Genomic DNA, 18,995 nt, shown 5'->3' with positions numbered 1-18,995 from the left:
GCAAGTGTTCTTGACTTTTCTGAGCATTTATTGATGAGTTTTAATTAAAATGATAGTTTGGTTTTGATTCTGAAATTACAGCTTTTGTTTGTTGTATGTACTTTATGGATTTTAATTTCTACCTGTAGACCAAATTTTAAGTTGTCTTCTGGCAATATTGAGAGGAGTTAATGACTTGTATTGCACTTAACCTGTTAGTGTTAGTTTGTGCCGAGCAGAGAAAACATGAGAGTTGAGCAGACTGTCTTAATGCTTCTTTAGCTAAGATAATTTTTTTTTTTTAAAAAAAAGGATTGTGAAAAAGCAGCTAGTTTCTTGAAAAGAGTGCTCAAGTTAAGAAAAACCGTTGGATTTTCCTAATGTTATTTCCATCTTTCTTTATGGGGCCAGGCTGTCTTGAATCTTTTAGTGATTTTAATACAAATTCAAATGTGAAAAAAAATCTAAATAGAGAGATAGGAACCTAGAAGGTGCATATGCAGCTTTTTAGATGGGAAAAGATGAATGACAGCAGCTCCATTGGCCCACTTTTGTGGAAACAGTGGTCCACAACAAACTCAGAGATGAATTTCTGAACCTTAAATAAGTGCTGAAGTTCCTATTTGAGTGGGAATAGATTTAGAGTGCTAATAGTCTTCACTTTGGCATATATGTTCATCAGAAAAATAGCTACACAGATAATTTGACAGACTGAACAGGATCATATAACAGGAAATGGTGTATTTTGGGGGTTTTATTTCAGGAAACTAATTCTAATTTCACAAAGGATCCACATTCTTGTTAATAATGGTACAAATAACATTTTTTAAGCAAGCTGAAGTGACCATTAAGTCAAGTTAATAACGACTTTAGAAAAGTTCAGTAAATACTGCCATTTGAGCAAAGATCTATTAAATATTTTTATTGTCCATACAGAGAGCAGTCTCATTTTCTTCTATCTAGTACACTTGCACATCATAATGATCATTTTATTCATTTGTCCTCTACTTGCATGAGATGAATTTTTAACATGCAAGCAGAAGGTGACATTTTTATTGCTTTTATGAGCATCAGAAATATATTTTAAATTCAGTTATATACTGTCTTTAGAAATATCACACAAGTGGCTTGGCAGTAAATACAACTCAGAATACCAAAAACTAAAGAGGCTAGTAATCACCAGAGTGACTTAATATCTTGGAATTGAGCAGAGTATTACTCGTGACTCAAAAAAATATAACATAATGCATATTAGAGAGGATCATTTAAACTTCATATAGACACTGATAAAACAGCTTAATTATTTCTGGAAGAAGGTGAAAAGAGTTTCAATAACTCAGTGAAGACAAACTCACTGGGTGCTCCAGCAGTTCACAATGCAATTCATGATATGCATTTTAAAGCATAGAGAACATAGAAAGGGCATTATGTATAATGAAGATGATCTCAAAGAACATGCTTGCATAGTCATGCTGTTGAACTGACCTATAGGTAGAGACAAATCAGGCTTAGGCTGAAGTGTCCTCAGGGGGATAATAAAAATCAGAACGGTAGGGGTTTGAAGGGACCTTTAGAGATCATCTAGTCCAACCCCCCCGCAGAAGCAGGTCCATCTAGATCAAGTCACACAGGAACATGTCCAGGTGGGTCTTGAAGACCTCCAAGGAAGGAGATTCCATAACCCCTCTGGGCAGCCTGTGCCAGGGCTCCCTCACCCTTACAGTGAAATAGGTTTTTTCTTATGTTTAAATAGAACTTTTTGTGTTCCAGCTTCATCCCATTTCCCCTTGTCTTGTTGCTAGATACAATGGAAAAAAAAGGATGCCCCAACCGCCTCACATCCACTATTTAGATATTTGTAAATATTAATGAGATTCCCCCTCAGTCTCCTCCAGTCTAAACAGCCCCAGTTCCCACAACCTTTCCTTGTATGAAAGATGTTCCATTCCCCTGATCATCTTGGTGTCCCTGCACTGGACTCTCTTCAGAAGTTCTCTGTCCCTCTTAAGCTGAGGAGCCCAGAACTGGACACAGGACTCCAGATGAGGCCTCACCAGGGCAGAGTAGAGGTGAAGAACCTCCCTCAACCTGCTAGACACACTCTTCTTGATGCATCCAGGATGCCATTGGCCTTCTTGGCCATGAGGGCACATTGCTGGCTCATGTTCAGTTCATTATCAATCAGGACTCCCAGGTATCTCTCTGTAGAGCTGCTCTCCAGCAGGTCAACCTGCAGCCTGTAAAAATCCTTAACTTCTTAATAATTTAGAAAATTACAACTGACCTGCAGAGAATTAGTATTCTGTCAAGCTGTTAACAAGGATTCTAAGCTGGCTGAAGCATGCTACAAATCAATATGATACTGATTTTAACAAGAAAATCCAAACTGTTTGATGTAAAAAACTTTGAAGGTAATTTTCAAAGCAAATTGAATACATATGTGCCTGAGCACACACATCTATATACCCAGGATTTTTAATGCTTTTCACTAGGGTGGAAAGATAAAAGGTGTTATTTCAAAAAATCCATTTCGCTTGATATTCAAAACAACTAAATAAAGTGTAAGCTCTTAAATAGAGTAGGTAAATGTAGAAGAAATCGGCATTTTCTTTCAGACCATAGAATAACAAAGTAGCTCTTGTTTGAAGGGTCTCTCGGGTCACCTGGTCCAAGTCCTCCCTCAAAACAGGAGGTGAAGCTGAGCTAATCAAACCAACACAGAGAAGTCTTAAGGGAGTAGATGTCATGTCAACCATGGCCTCCACTCCACTGCAGTTGTAGGGAAGGAGATACTTAGCATCTCCTGGATGCTCTGTTGAAGACAAAGAGGGTTGCAATCCATGACATGGATTTACAAGTCCCAGCTAATAGGATTTATGCTTCTAAATGGCCCTAGAAATCCAGGAGCTTTTGTTACTCTTGTGTTTTCAGATCACAAGTTGAACTGATGTTTCAATAAATTTCCACCCTTTATAAGCAAACTGTTCTCAGTGCTGTCTTCATGAAGTCCTAGATAAGGGAATATCCGATTTCTAATTCCACTGAACCTCTCTTACTTTACCTCCAAGATGATCTTCACCATCTGATCTCTCTCCCATGCAGGTGATAATTACTCTGGATCTTTATTGAATGTGTAATAATTTCAATGACTGTTAATAGAGCTTTCTTGGAGAAGGATCTCACTACCTTAAGTCAACACTTCTATTACTCACTGATGTTGTGGCTGTGATCTGCACACCTGTTCTAAACATGAGTTATTGAATACTTGGACTTCTAAAAGGCATTTTGTCAGATGTTAATCATCTGAGAGAAATAAATCGCTTCATCTGCAAACTTGAGGAATGATCATCTATAAAACAGAAATGACAGAAATGGATTTATGGGAAGTGCTTTCAACAACCATGGCTCACTTTTAACTATATTTTCCTATCTGTCAGTGAGTCAGATTTTTATCTAGTGTTTCCTTCTAAAGATATATAATGGTATTTTTAATCAAGATGCCATACAGCCTTGAATAAATCAATGTAGAGTAAATAATCACATTTGCCCTGTCAGCCAAAGCCATAATCTTATCATGACAACTTTCTTTCTAGGAAAAAAAAGGCACTCACTATCATAAATTATGTTTTAAAATTAATTTCCAATAGAGTGCTAGATTCACCATTTTATGAGGACAGACTGTGCTCATAGCCAAGTTTGCTGGATGCTGCTGTGGGCAAAAAGGAGCAGTGTCATGCATACTGGGTTACAGGGCTCAGGGCAAAGGTTCAACACCTGAAATTATTACACCATCTTCATGCCCCTTAGATCCATCTCCCCTGTTCTTTCTCCTTCACTGATATACCTGTGGGCCAATTTCAGGGTCAAATTTCCACTCTGCTCACTTTGTGTCTGCAAGTGAAGTCCTGAAATGGTGTACTGCCTTCCCCATGTATTATTTCTCTATGTAAATATAAACCCTGTTATCTCGGGGAATATCCACTGAAAATTTCCAAATGGTCAAGTTTCAATATTGTCTTTATCACTCTTTGAAAGAAGTCAAGTGGAAAAAGTTTGGAGGGCAAACAATCCTTAAGGATCAGTGTTCTCAGTTCCCTGTCAGCTCGGAGGGATTGATTTATCAGTGTGCCTGCAGAAATTCCTTCTGGGATACAGAGGCATTTGTGTGATGTGTTGATCTTTTGTAATCTGTTGATTAGCAAGCAATTAAGCAAAATTATAGAAATGCTAACTTTCATGTCACAGTGGGAAAAAATAATGGAAAAGTAGAATGTGTTGCATAGAGCAAAATTAAATGTGTGTTGAGATTCAAGTGGAGACAGATCCAAGGTGTGTTGCGTGCAATGCAAAATTTCCTGAGAGTTTTCTTTGTCACAAAAGTGGCCATTAAGTGGATCACCTGACCCATGGCTAAATGGTTTCTCTGCTTACTGATGGACAGGAAGTTTCCCCCTTTCTCTTAACCAATTTGTACCTGTAGTGTGTTGAACATCGCAGTACACCTGAGTGTCTGGGTCTGTGCTTACAAAGGTTATGCAAGTTGTGCATGCACCCTCCTCCCAACAAGGACTTTGGGATGAGCCTACAGATAGGGTTTTTTTACACCTGGTTTTAACAGAGATGTCTTCAAGTCAAGAATCTGGAAGCTATTTTAAGGTTGCAGCCCCTAGATGGGCTGTTTTTGAGCAAATACAGAGGAAGTGATAAAGCAAAGATTTTTTTTTTGACAGCAGCTGAATGGAGTTGTGTTGAATAATTGAAATTGTCTTCCTAGCACAGTTGTGGTGGGGTTTTTTTGTTTAGTTTGGGGTTTTTGTTACCCATTATATTGCTTGCCTGTCTGTAATATTCCCAAGATTATGTTTTCTTAAACAATTGAATTTTCAAACCATATTTTGAATCTGTCAAGCTTATTTGATTATTTCTCTAATACAATCCAAGCCACTTGAAAATCTGCAGCATTTAATTCATTTTCAGCTGTGTTTTATTTTCAGCACAAAAAACCAAAATGCTGCAGAGGCTTACTGTGCATAGCAAATTTAGACTCCTGAGATTTAAGGGTTTTCCTGAAGGGAGAAGGAGATCAACAGCGTTGTAAACTCAAAGATTAAATCACTCTTCTCTTTATTTCAATAAGGGGACTGAGGCTTATCCTGGAGAAAGAGAAGTGTACCAATTATGGCTTTAGAGGCTTTTTTAAAAGTATTTGGTATGCTGAAACACATAGTACTACATGTTTCAAGTAGATCCAAACTCAAGTCAGGAGAAGGTCTCTATAAAATCTGTAAAAAGGCATTCTGAGATAGCAGAACTCTTCTACAAAAAGACAAAGAGCAAGAGTGGAAACATTCTGAAGAGTATGAATAAAAGCTGTTAGAAATAAGGAATTAAGACCAGCCATCATATGTTAGTCTTCAGAGCTTTGCAGAGGATAAATGTCCTTAATTACATCCCCAAATCAATAACGTATGTGCTGTCTTTTCAGCGGCAACAAGCAAATGAGCACACTGATGAGAGAATGATTTTACTTAAAATAGGAAGGGATTTGCCGGCTGTGTATCTTTGCCTCGGGCGAATCTTGAAGTCAGCGTTCCTCTTGTGTCTCCAATTGAGTAGTAATTATTCAAGGCTGACTCCGAGCTTTGGAAGTTAGAAATTAGAAGGAAGGGGATTTTGCCCATCAATGTGTTGGTTTAGAATCACTGAATTTGGCTGTCCTGGATATCTTTCAGTACTTTCTGGTGTCACTCGAGTTTGCACCAACAACACATTTCTGTTGGAAAGTCTCATGCCTCTATCAAGCACGCTGAGATGAATTTACATTCAAGTACTCTGATAATTTATTGCCAGTGTGATTGTCCTAGGTTTCTATCGTGAAAAGGAACAAATTATTCTGGACTCTAAACCTTTTTTTGTTACTTATGTCTCTGCATAGGAGGTAACTAAATCAATACCTAAAAATGTTCTTGGTTGATGATCTACCGATCAAAAGTGTGTTCGTTTAGACTTTTCTTTCAGTAAAGCATCTCAGCTGCAGTAACGAGATCAAGATTGCCATAAAAGCCCATTCTGCTTTTTACTGCATCTTTTAATTGGTGACACTGACAACCGTGTGGTCACCCCTGCCAATTCATGATGTAGGAATGTCTCAGGCATAGTTTCTGTATTTTTTTAATCGCATTTTATTCATTTACTATAGTGTAAGATGTCTTATGACTCTCTTGTAGTAATTAAAAATAACAAAAAAAGAGAAGATGTTTAGATATTTTAATGCTTGCTTTTTGAAGCTTATTGTGTAGATTCAGTCAGTGTCTCTGTCAGGGAGTAATTTTTCTGTGAAAATTTAATATTAGAGACCCAACTTTCAGGTCCATTTGGCTTGGTAGGCGTAGAAACAGATTGCCAAAGAGAACGTCAAATGCTTGTGATTCGAGTGACCTTAAAAATGTTTACTTTTCTTTTGTATATGTAATCATGAGACAGAAGATTATGATATTTGCAATATGTTCATTTAATGGTGACACTTTAAGGGAGGGAGATGAGAAGCAGAAAACATTGCAAACCGGGGTCTGCTTTGGAAATAGTATTGTCAGTGTCTTTGTGAAGAAGATATTATTATGACAATTTGCTGTCAAGTGCAGTTGACATCTGTTAGAGACAAAACGCCTGTCTTCAATTGGTTTTGAAGATTTTGTGAATACTCAATTTGGAGGAATGGTCAAAACAGACTGTGCATGCAAATGTGACTTGTCACTTCTTTAAACTCTACTGTGTCTTCAAAATACTGATCAGTGGTTAAGGATCTCTTTTGAGACATAGCATCATAGTCAGCCGCAAATGTCTTTCATTTTATAGGCATAGTATTAGCATCTTGTGTGAGATAATGATTTTTGTTTGACTTTATTCCTGTGCTGTGGTGATACATTTGTAGTTTAATTTGAGATGTGGAAGCAGAAATGGGGCTTGGTGCACCCTCTTTGGTATTGTCCATGGAGGCCAAAGGGTGATAGTTTGTTTCTTGTGAAATCTCCCAGACAATAGGGAAAAAATCCTGGAGAGAACTTCCTTGACAGTGAACTGTTTGGAAGAGGTAAAAGTTCTATTGCAAGCTAAGGACAATTTAATTTAGGCTTTGTTGCAAATGCAGAATGATAGAAACAAAACATGCAGTGTTTGAGGAATGATGAGGAATGAGGCTTCTTGTGATGGCTATTGTCTTTAATAACCTAGATAATAATGTTGGAAAAGACAGGTGACTTGGAAAATACAGAAGCTTTCCTTTAGGACTATAGGTGTATTTAGCAAATATTAATACATTCTGCTCAAGCAGATAAAATCCTATCACATCCTCAAACAGTAATAGCAGGTATAGATTTCCTCTGTAGGCTAACTCAAGAGCAGCACTGCTGGGCAATGTGAATCCTTGGTCTCAAGATGAATAACCAACATTGTTTCTGATTAAAGTTTAGTGATGTCTCCAAAGTAATTACTGTTGTTGCATATTTGGAGATGCTCTTTGGGAGCAATTGTCTTTTTCAAAATGAATGGTCTTGAGTGAATGCATATGAAATGAGTGAAGGGGTTCACATACCTGCTAATTTCTCTCACTCCCTCTCATCACAACAGCAAGAATTTAGGTTTTTTTAAAAAAAATTGGTACAATCTTCCCGGTAATTACAAAATGAGATGTAGTAGGAGGGCTCTCTCTGATAATAAACACCTGTCATAGAGAGAGAGTGATTGACAGACGCACGGGAAAATAATACTAGGAAAATAGTACTCCAGAGTACCTGAGCAGCCTATTGAACATAAACAGAGCCCGGACCAAAACAGGGTGTGCAACCACATCCTTTTGCCATCATTTCACATGCCACATGTGTGTTCTCCATAGAGAAATGGGAGTTCTCGCCTCATTGATGTCAGCAGTACTGCCGGCATCATTGTTATCCTTTTGTCAGGAGAGGAAAAAATTCAGTCTTTTGCACTTACTTTTCTTTAGCCTTTTGCTCATAAGGAAAAAGATCAGTTTATTGGCTTTTTGCATCTCTCCTCTCTTCAGATGTAGGGCAGCTCATAGTATATAACCAAATGTCTGGGAGAATAAACTCCCTTTCAGGAGTTTATTTACAAGAATAAAGTCTTTGTTAAGAGTGATAGAGCTTTAAAAGTGTAGCTATAACATTTTCACCCTCTCCAAGATTAACAATTGCAAATTATTTGAAAGCTTTTGTAGCTTTAGCACAGCAGGCAAGTCATCTGCAATGCTTGTATAGCAAATAAATCTCTTCTCTCTTCCCAAGAATTGCATCATATGAGCTATGTTCAAGGCCAGATGTAATTAGTGCAAGTGTGAGTGACTGTCACTGTCCATCTCCCTTTCTTCTTTTTCTCTAATATTCTTAAAGCTAAGTAAAACTTGCAGGAAAAATTCCCTTGGGAGACCTAGCTTTGACTTACCAATTACATTTTTAACAGAGTAAGTATTGAATCTGGAGAACTAAATATACCTTTTCTAAACTTATTTTCTGCCACTTCTATTGTGGTTGGTACTGCATATGAAAACCCAAACAGTTTATCCTCCAAATAATAACTAATAATCCAAAAGAGAGAAGGAATTGTATTTTGATGCAAAAGTTTCCAACACAAAATGAACATACAACTCTTTCACTTCTCATGTTTGCCTCTCATGTTCGCTCTTACACAGATGCATCCAGCAGTAGTGTTGGCCTCAGGTACTACTTGCAATTGTTCTCATTGTTCAAATTGTTCTCATGTCCTACTACCTCCTTAAAAAATCTTGCGTTTTCCCCTCAGCTAGCTGATACACAATCCAGTCACTGGATGATCTCAGTGTTCTGGCATTGCCAGGCACTTCTAACATCAGATGAATACTTTCGTTGAACATCCTCTAAAAGTTTAGGGTTTGCATCTTGAAATGTTTTTGTGCTGGGCTGAAGCAAGAAGACAGACAAGGACCATGCACAGTTTTCATGTGTGTCAGAGGATAAATGTCCTGTTGGAGTACTGGCATCTCTGCCACTGAGTATTTTTAAGGTAAAATCCACCTCTTGGGTTACAGCCAAGATTATTTGGAAGCTCTTGGTCATTTAGTAGAGGAGTAATCCCATGAGATGAGTCAAAAGGATGAATAAAAGCATTGCTAGTGGTAGATGTTGCTTTTACCTACAAGTTGAGAGCAGCCAGTGACTGCAGATCACTAGGGATGAAAACCTGACCTTTCCCACCTCTGTCTGCTGCCTCTAAGTTTGGTCATGTCTTTGCTTTCGTACCAGAGTGGAGATTCAATGTGGACATTTTGATACAGCTGTTTCCCCTTATGTTTGCAGCTTCTGTTCAGCATGTTGATCTCTCTGTGAAAATGTGTTGCTTCTGGAGCCAACAGGAATAGCTGTTCTGCTGTTCATGCTAACAGTGAGCAATTCCCCAAGATGCCCTCACCAGGTATAGAGAGTGTCATCACCTGCAAAATATTCCACAGCTGAATGGCATGAAACGTAGCCAGGAAAATATCATCTCTCCTTGCCATCATGAGCAGGTCCTTCTGCTGTTCATTCTCCAAGGAGTCTAACACGGCTTGGGACAGGCAGACTAGAGGAGGTCAGAAGTTTCTTGCTCTTTATCCTGTTAGCAGTCACACATCTTTTGTGATAAAACATTGTGGTATTTGTGGCTTGATTAAAAAAAATCACATTTATTGGCGTCTGCTGCTAAAACTCACTTTCCTTAAAGTGGGGACCTGGTTTGCCTCATTATGTGCTGCTTTTATAGGATGGTCTGGGTCTTTATGTGGGTATTGAATTGTACTTTTGTAAAGGGGGCCTATAAAATAACCACAATGGCTTGGGGAATGGGAATGGGGGATGTGGTCAGTCTCTCACAGATGAGCTCTGCTGCTTCTCTCTTCTCAGAGGACGATGACTCCTTGCATTCTTCCCCTGCTCCAATACAGGGTCCCTCCCCTGGTACACAGTCCTTAACGAACTTCTCTGGTGTGGGTTGTTCCCAGCAGCTGCAGCTTCTGCTGATACAGGGTCCCTCACATGGGACACAGTCCTTGGTGAATATCTCTGGCGTGGGTTCTTCACCACAGTTGCAGCTTCTGCAGATACAGGGTCCCTCCCTGTGCATCTTCTGGGCATAAGTTTCATGAGCTGCTTTGTTGTGGGTTCCTCTGGCCATAGTCATTGTGCCTGGCACAGTGCCTTTAATGAAGTGAATCTCTGCCTCTGGCTCAGGGTTCTTAGCAGAATGAGTTGCTCCCCTTGGCCTGCAGTCAGCTTTAGCAAAATGAGTCTCTGCCCCTGACATGGGGTCATTATCAAAATGAGTCTCTACTGCTGATGCAGGATCTTTAAATAAATGAAAATAAATCTCAGTTTCACCAGTCCTCTCCATAGAATGCAGGGGAGTCTCTGCTCCAGCACCCCTCCTCCTCTTTTTCATCACTGATCTTGGAGTCCACGTGGTTGCTTCTCTCATTATTCCTACTCCTTGCACCACCAGCAGCTGGAGAAGAAGGGACAGAAGAAGGAAGAAGCCTCCTGTTCTGGCTTCTTCTTAAAAAGTGATCGTGGAGGCGTCTAATTGGCTCAGCCCATAAGTGGGTCTGGCTCAGAGCTGAGGAAAGTTTCAAGCACCTTCTTACAGAAGCCATCTTTACAGACCATTCCCCCTTACTGGAAAAGGCTATTATGTCAAACCCTGACACTCCCCCTCCCAAACTGGACAGAAGAGAGAGAAAAATAACAAATGGCTTGTGAGTTGAGATAAGGATGGAGAGATCACTCAGCAATTTGCGTTATGGGCAAAACAGATTCAACTTAGGGAGAGAAAGCTTTGATTTATTAAAGAAATAAGAGCAGGGAGAGGAGAGATAAAACCGTCTTAAAAACACCTCCCGACACTCCTCCTCTTCCCAGAGCTCCCCTTCCTTCCTCACAGCAGCGCAGGATGTGGGGGATGGGGGTTGTGGTCAGTTTGTTACAGATGGACTTTGCCACTGCTTCTTCTCAGAGGGAGGACTCCTCACACTTCCCACTGTCTTCCCACGGGAGACAGTCCCTCATGAACTTCTCCAGTGTGGGTCCTTTCCATGGGCTGCAGCTCCTCATGAACTGCTCCAATATGGGGCCTCCTACAAGGGCAGCTCCTCACACTGTGCCCCAACATGGGTCACCCACCAGGAGAACAGTCATTCAGATACTGACTGCTCCAGCCTGAGTCCCTCACAGGATCACAAGTCCTAACAGCAAACGTGCTCTGTTGTGGGCACCTCCTCCACGAACTCCTAGGTCCTGCCAGGAACTTGCTCCAGGATAAACTTCTTACAGAGTCACTGCTTCGTTCAGGCATCCACCTGCTGCGGCTGGGGGTCCTCCAAGGGCTGCAGAGGGACAACCTGCTACACCATGGTCCTCACCACATACCACATGGGAGCCTTTTCAGTGCCTAAGCACCCTCCTGCCCCTCCTTTGCCACTGATCTTGATGTCTGCAGAGATGTCTTCACATTCTCACTGTCTGTTGCTGCTGCAGTTTTGCAACTGCGCAATGACTTTTTCTCAAATGTGTTATTCACAGAGGCATTACCTCCATCACTAGTTGGCCAGGCCTGGGTCAGGTGCAGGGTTCAGCTTAGAACTGACTGGCCCTAACCCTGTGAGCTACACAGGAAGCTTCTGGTAACTCTTTGTTTAAAGAAGCCACCCCTGTAGCCCCCCTGCTACCAAAAAACCTGGCCCAGGTAAAACCACTACACTTCCCTTGGATTGCACAGACATAATTATCTGTAAAAAATATGTTGTGATATATATTCTTTGCTGGTTTGGGAGTATAGTGGTGCAACCACAGTAAAACTTGCCCAGGTATCGGGGAATATGTTTTCCCTTAAGTTTATTCCTGATTTATGAATTCTGGGGTTGGTATAATGAACTTTCATTTTATACTTAGGCTCATACATGAAGTAATTCCTTTTTTGTTGTTTCTCCTTGCACTTTTTACCAACACTTTTGTTGTGAAAAAGAGTGCTTCCTAAGGAAAACACAGAATATGCTGTTGAGAGCATGAACAATCTTATTTTTCTCCACTTGATTGGCTAGTTCTGTCTAGTTATCATTTAATACATTCAGCTGAAGTAAGTTTGTGGTTTTTTAAAACAAATAGTGAAGGCTTCAGTCTTTCTAATTCTACTACAGGATAGCATATGTTTAAGCTAATAAAAGCAAATTCTGCTTTAATTGTGCTCACAAATCAAGTTCACCAGGCTCTTTATACTTGTTCCCAGACAAAATACTGTGGTTTGCTGACACACTGTATGCAGCATCTTCATATCTCCCTCTACTTTTGTGAGTGGGTGAGTTTTCTCTGAGTGCAGAAGCAGCCACCAAATTGTGCATCCAGGAAAGTGTCTAGGCCTCATGAAATGTAGATGGGGTTAATACCCCAAAGACACATGCTGTTACTTACTCTTCAAAGTTCAGGCTTGCAAAAAACATATAGGTTTGGTTTGGGTTTTTTAGTTCCCCAAAACATATAAAATAACTTTTGTGCAATTATGTGATCCAAAGTAAAAACTGAAACCCTGTGAGAAAGGACAAAATCATTATTTATTTTTTATTATATTTACCTTTAATGAAAGCAGGTACAGTGTTGTTTTTCTGCCTCTGGAACATGTGTTGTGTCTATGCGTTTCATTCAGCATTACTTAGGAATATTGATGAACATTAAGTTTTTGTGAAAAATGAGGAATGACACCAAGGTACCGCAGAATCACAGACTAGTTGAGGTTGGCAGGGATCCTTGGAGCTCATCTGGTCCAACCCCACTGCTCAAGCAGGGCCATCTAGAGCTGTTGGCTCAGGACCATGTTCAGGTGGAGATACAGCTTCAAGGTCAGGTTACTTGCAGGAGATTTGGAGACCCAAGTACATTTCTGTCATCCTGCTCCAGACTGAAATAAATCTCAGTCCTGTGGACCCTGGGCCAGTGGGCTCTTTATGTGGTATGACCTTCTCACCTCAACCAGCAGGTCCAGCCTGGCCTGAGAGATTTTTGCAAGGAAAATGCTATCAAACAAGTGGAAAAGTTGCAGTTGCCTTTTCATCAAAAGAAAACAAAGTTGGATGTAAAATTCCACTAAAGCCTTCATTAATTCTTACCATGGTTTGGTACTGGTTTGTTTCTAACCCCATACCCTTTGAGGCTTTGTGCTCTTCATTTGGTGTGTCTGCATGGGGTTTCAGTCAGTCTTTTGTCTGTTGCTGATTAGAGCTGATCTTTTCTGCATTGATGGATCAATTCTTTTATTTCTGGTGGGCTGGAAGCAGACAAGCAAAAAAAATTGCAGTCATATGTGTGACTGAGCAGGTTTGTGGCACAGGTTAATTCCAGTAAGTCCCTACATGATTCTTAGTTGTTTACCAGCTATATGAGTGATTCTCCAGATACTTACTGCAAGTGGCCTCCCATTGTTGCAAAATACATCTTGGCTGCTAGAAGGAGATCAGATTTCCATTTTGTGCCACTTCTCAGGTGAATGCTTATTCAGTCCCAGAAGATGAGGGTGAAATATCTCTGGAAGATAGATGAGAGAAATGCAGATAGATTTATGACCTGTATAGAGGGATCCATTAATTAAGGTTTCTCTTGTGTTGCAGTGTTCCCACATTCCAGAGCCTTCCTGAGGAGATACTTAGTAAGCTTGCAGATGTCCTTGAAGAGGTAAGTGCTTTTAATTTTGAAAGCTGATGAGTTCAGAATCTATGAGCCTTCTAGTGGCAATATTCAGGCCTTTTTTTTGAGAAAGAACAGCTTCACAGTTATGCCTCCAGTTATGGTTCACTGTTCCTGCATCTCAAGACAATGAGGGAAGCTCCTTAAACAAAACTTCAGTATTTTTAATTGTAAATCTACCTAATTGGATATCAAAACAATTATTTCCTTTGGTGTACTAAAGGGAAATCTTATCCTCCAGCCCCTGATTTCAGTGGTGGAGAAGGCAGAGAATGCCGGTATACCATCTCCTTTCAAATTTGTTAGCACACTTATGTTAGAGGACAATATTATGCCTTAAAGGAGGTGTCATGGAAAAGCTGCTCCTGTAAAAGTTACAGGAGAGAGGGGTGATGTAATTAATACATGAAGAAATATGTGATGATTTGGATAGAGTTGTGCTTTGCCTACCTGGTTATAACTAGTATCTCATTAGTGTAAGGCTTTTAATGAGTCTTTAGTTTTAAAAAAATGACAGAAGTTTAAAAAAGGACGAAAATCAGAAAAAAAACCAGTGAAGAATCTCAAACAAAAAAGCAACCAAAAATTCCAAAACAACAAAAAACCTGCACTGTACTCCCCCCAAAAAAACCTCCAAACTCCAACATTACCCTGTAACTGAATGTGTAAAATGGATGTAATCTATTTGAGTTGCATTGCAGGCAGTTTGAGCTTGTCCACATGATTCATTCACATTGCACTCTGTTCTTGGGCCTGCAGAATTGCATATGATTAATATTACAGAAACTTTTAATAAAACCTTTAAAAATATAGCTATGTGTGATTTAACTGCAGGAAATATCTGTGTGCAACATTATGTTATTTAATTCATTGGGGTTTTTTTTCTCATAGATGCTTTGCCATCATGAGCAACTCTATTCATGTGTACCACCTCTGCCATTGATTTTAAGAAACACTGCTGCTGACATTTGATTCTTTTTTTTCCAGACCACTGATAGGACATTGTTATATTTTTGCCTTTTTATTTAGTATACAGAGAAATTTTGCAGTTCAAACAAATCAATTGTTTTTTGCACAGAATAATTGTATATTCAGAGATTTCTTTCCTTTACTGCCACAGACGCATTCAGATTTAGAGAAAAAAAGAACTATTAACTCAATATCCTGTGAATCAAATCTGCCTATCTCAAAACTGCATGCTTAACCAGAAACATTTTGATTTGCTCGGATTGCATAACCAGCATTAAGCTCCTTATCAAGAGTTAAGGAAAAGAATGAAGTCACTAAAATTTTTTTCCAGGCACACTTAGTTTCCTGGTAGGGAAAGAAAAGAATTGTGACATACTAATGAAGAACTGATGCCTGAAACACTGTCTGTGGAGTAACTATACCCTTAAGGTGGATACTACAGTAAGAAAAGATGGTCATCCTAGTCTATACATGGCTCCTAGAGTCCTACTTGGAATCACCATTGTTGTTCCCTCTGGGTTTGTCTTTAATTTACTGTGTCATGTTTTGTATAACCTAAAAAATCCTTCTACTATGGTATTACACATTTTGAGTTTAAGAGTGTCTACCTATTGAAACTAAGCAGCAATAACTTTGTTATCCTCTGTTGCTGTAACAAGGGGTGGATAAAAGTGACTGATTTGGCATAACTTGAGAAGGGGAAAAAACTCAATCTCTTGTTTAATGTCAAGATTTCAGGCAAGTTTTCTTTTGATATAATGCAGTGAATAATTCCACACTTCTGTCCTATATTCTTTAAATAATTTCTAAAATTGTTAACTAAAATCCAGAAGCAAGGAATAAAAAACCAAAACAAGCTGGTTTAATTGCCTGTCATCTAAATCAAAATTGTGGAGGAAAAATGGACAATGTTTGATAACACAATTTAATTTCTAGAATTGATGGAAGTACTACAACAAATACCTTGGATAACCAGAATATTAAAAAACCCCAGAGGAATTTTCTGTTCTCTTGTAGTAGCTTCTAACTTGTGAGATCACTTCCATCAATGAAATTGCTCATAATTTATATACATGGGAGGAGAAGCAGGTCTGCTGGATTCAGTTTTAACATGTTCAAGCTAATGATATACTGTGATTTTTGCCAAGAAGTCTCCCAGGAGTTAGCTTTCTAGGGCCATAATTTAGCCCATTTCCAGGCCCTTGTTCTGGGGATGGATCCATTACAGTGTTTTATATGTATTAATATTTATCAACATTGCATATTAAAAACCATCACTGCAATGTATGGCTGACTTCATTAACATCTCTCAAACCCTTGAGAAAATCACCTCATAGTGGTTTTTCACCACAAAGGGAAGCCAAGCACCCCTTCCAGCACAGAAGTTGATTTGTTTGCTTGTAATGCTGTCTCTGCTGGAAAAGCACTGCCTGACCTCTGCTTTTATTGCCTTGCTTATCCTCATGTTTGCCAAATATAATGTGTGAGTCAAGCAATGTGTTTCTGCAGCTCAAGACTTAATGCTTGGTTTACTTGCATTTTGGTAGCTCAGTATCTTAAGGAGATAAGGTTTATGTCTGCCTGCAGGACAGTCCTCTCAAATAATTTGCAATTGCTTGCCCAAAACTCATTTGATATAAATTTTCTGCAAAATTCTTTCAAATTATGGGCTAGGATGAGAAGATGTATTTAAATTAGTAGATGTTCTGGTCAGCTGAGCCTCTGCTTTGCATGATCTGAGTTTTTGGCAAGGAGCAGCCACCTGGGAGAGGCAGGAAAACGAGAGTTAATGGTGCTCATGCTGCACAAGGGATGGAGGATCCAAACTCAGCAGTTATTCTGTCCAGGGAACAATTTTATCTTCATTTTTTTTAATAGAGAGGTGTGTATCATCCCACATTTACTGTGTGTCTGGGATGTGTTAGGGAAACACATAGCACTAGAGTCCAGTAAAAGTTTAATACTTCAGTTTTCAGAATATGACTGATATTATCCCCAATGTGGTGGGTTTTTTTTCTTTTCTTAGCACATGCCTTTTCATATTTTTCTTCAGTTGAAAAAAGCCCTTCTTGACCTCTCTGACTTCCCAAGCTATCACACCTTGGGCTGCTCCTTCCTATAAGAACCTGTTGCCCAATATTTCTGGCCTATGCATGCTTGCTGATCTGGTGCTTAACAACATTGAGCCAGTGGCAAAATGATTTCACTATACTGCATTTTGGTAAAGAAAATCAACATGTTTATGTTTAACTATTAGAGGATTAATGTAGTTGGAAAAGATAACAGCTGCCTACATGCTGCTAAAACATAGCTGTGTGCCTCATCTCTATCTGAGTGCTGTGCTTCTCAGATTAAATACCTCAGTTGGTATTTTTTGTAGAAAACTTGCTCAGGATGAAAACAAATCTCCTTTGGAAAACAGTGCAAGTGCCTTCTTGCACATTATGTTTATTTATGAAATATCAGAACAATTTTCATTTCCTTGGGTGAAAGAGAGGAACTTGTTTGCAAATTGAAAGATTTGTTGTAGATGAATAATAGTCAAGCTTAAATGTCTTTTTATTTTTTATAAATCTGTGAAACTGTGAAAATGTAAAAACCATGACTTTTCTTTCCTCATTTTTGAAGACTTTGAAATAATTTATGCTTGCATTTTCTGATTATCTATCTGTTTTTCTTAGAGCTTTTAAAAAAAGAGCGCTTGTTTTCCTCCATCAGACACTCTTAATATGTATCACGTATATATCACAAAAATAAATGGATTTTTGGTAGTAAACAATTTTTTTCTAAGAATATGGAGTCTTAACATTAGAACACTTCATTGTAATGTGGGCAGCTTGTAACAAAGGCGAATAAAGTATTGATTTTTTTTTAATGGAAACTAAAATACGTTGAAACACCCATAGAATAACTTACAGCAACTGAGGTGCTGTCCACATTTATGATACTACTGCCAACGTTAAGGCCCTGTCCTCTCTGTCAGCCCTCAGACTGGAAGGTATCACAGTGGTGTAGCTGCCCCAATGGAACGCTGGGAAGACAGGGATGGCCATCTTCCCCAGCTTCAGGTCTCACAGTGTACACCTTTTTCTCACGGGAATGGGGAAACTAGAATCTATAAGGACTCTTGAGATATTGTAAAAAGCCCTCTGGGTCACAGAATTATTAGTATTATCTGGAAGGTAGTAATGTTGCCTGTATTTTTAGTCTTTGTGGATTAACTCGGTTAAATGAAATTTAAAAAATTAAGAGGAGGGCAATCTATAAGAAGAGGATCAAATTCCTGGCATATAGCATAGCAGAGTGCCCAGAGAACTTGCATTTGCCTACTGTTAAGCACCTTTGCTTTGTCTTAGTGGTTGTGGTGGGGGGGAAATCAGACAACTGTCAGTTTGCTGATGGAGCAAAGCTGGCGTTGTTTCTCTGCTGTGCATTCAGTTGAAACCTGCTGCCTTTTTTCATGAGGTGATGTATATGAGAAAAAGTGGGAACCGTTGGAGATGTGGGGTGACAGGGTGGACATCCTCTTAGTGGCCTTTGCCTCCAACGATGCGTTTGGAAGAGCTTTCCGAGAGCTCAATAGGATGAAATTAGTACTTCTGATAGAAGGTAGGAGAGTAGATGCTGGGAAAAGATAAACCAGTGGGCAGGCAAGAGGACAGCCAAACTTGAGAAAGTATTTGAAATGTCTGGAGGAAGAGGAAGTTCAATCCAGGGACTATGTGTTTGAGGAGGGGGATGAGCTAGTGGTGGGCATTTGCAGTGCTCATAGCCTGAGCTGGCATCTTTTCTTTCTTTTTTCCTGTTTTTTTGGGAGAGAGAGGGGAGGTTGAGGCAGGGAGACAAAAAAATCAGGTTTTCTTTTTCATCTTGAAGTTGGTTCACTTTCTGGTAGTGTTTTTCTTGTTTCAAGGGTGTCCTCTGTGTCATTTACATACAAAGCTTTTATCTTGAAAGACTTATACATCAAATCAGTGGTTCGGGTAACATAAGTAAGTATAGTTAAGATTGCTTGACGTTGACTCTCTTGAAACCATTTTCAGTTGTTTATGATTTTGACTTATCCATTTGATCTAAAATTATTCATTGTGGCTGGTGGCCCACAGGTTATTTTTCTGTTTTTTTTTTTTTCCAACTCAAATTACTAATCCTGTCTCAAAGAAGAAGATTGCTTTGCTTGTATGTCAGGGATAGACTTGTTATCTGTCTGAATTTCTGTCCCAGCTCCATTGAGTTATGTAGGACTTTCAAGGTAGGGGAAAGGGGCAGGAATTCAGAAAGAGTGGGGGAGCTTGA

The 18,995-nt window shown here is 39.3% G+C and overlaps 1 protein-coding gene across 2 annotated transcripts in view; it reads left to right on the top strand.

The window, feature by feature from the left end:
- The window catches only part of PRKG1 (protein kinase cGMP-dependent 1), a 523,150-nt gene that overhangs the window by 350,024 nt on the left and 154,131 nt on the right, over window positions 1-18,995 (top strand). For both annotated transcript variants that reach the window (XM_062001370.1, XM_062001369.1), the window contains exon 5: window positions 13,655-13,718. In XM_062001370.1, coding sequence (XP_061857354.1) covers window positions 13,655-13,718 — 64 coding nt within the window. The remainder of the gene's footprint in view (window positions 1-13,654; window positions 13,719-18,995) is intronic.

Source organism: Colius striatus, chromosome 8, assembly GCF_028858725.1.
Source record: "Colius striatus isolate bColStr4 chromosome 8, bColStr4.1.hap1, whole genome shotgun sequence".
Classification (NCBI taxonomy): domain Eukaryota; kingdom Metazoa; phylum Chordata; class Aves; order Coliiformes; family Coliidae; genus Colius; species Colius striatus.
The sequence above is the reverse complement of the archived record's forward strand: the minus strand, read 5'-3'. Positions and strand labels throughout refer to the sequence as shown.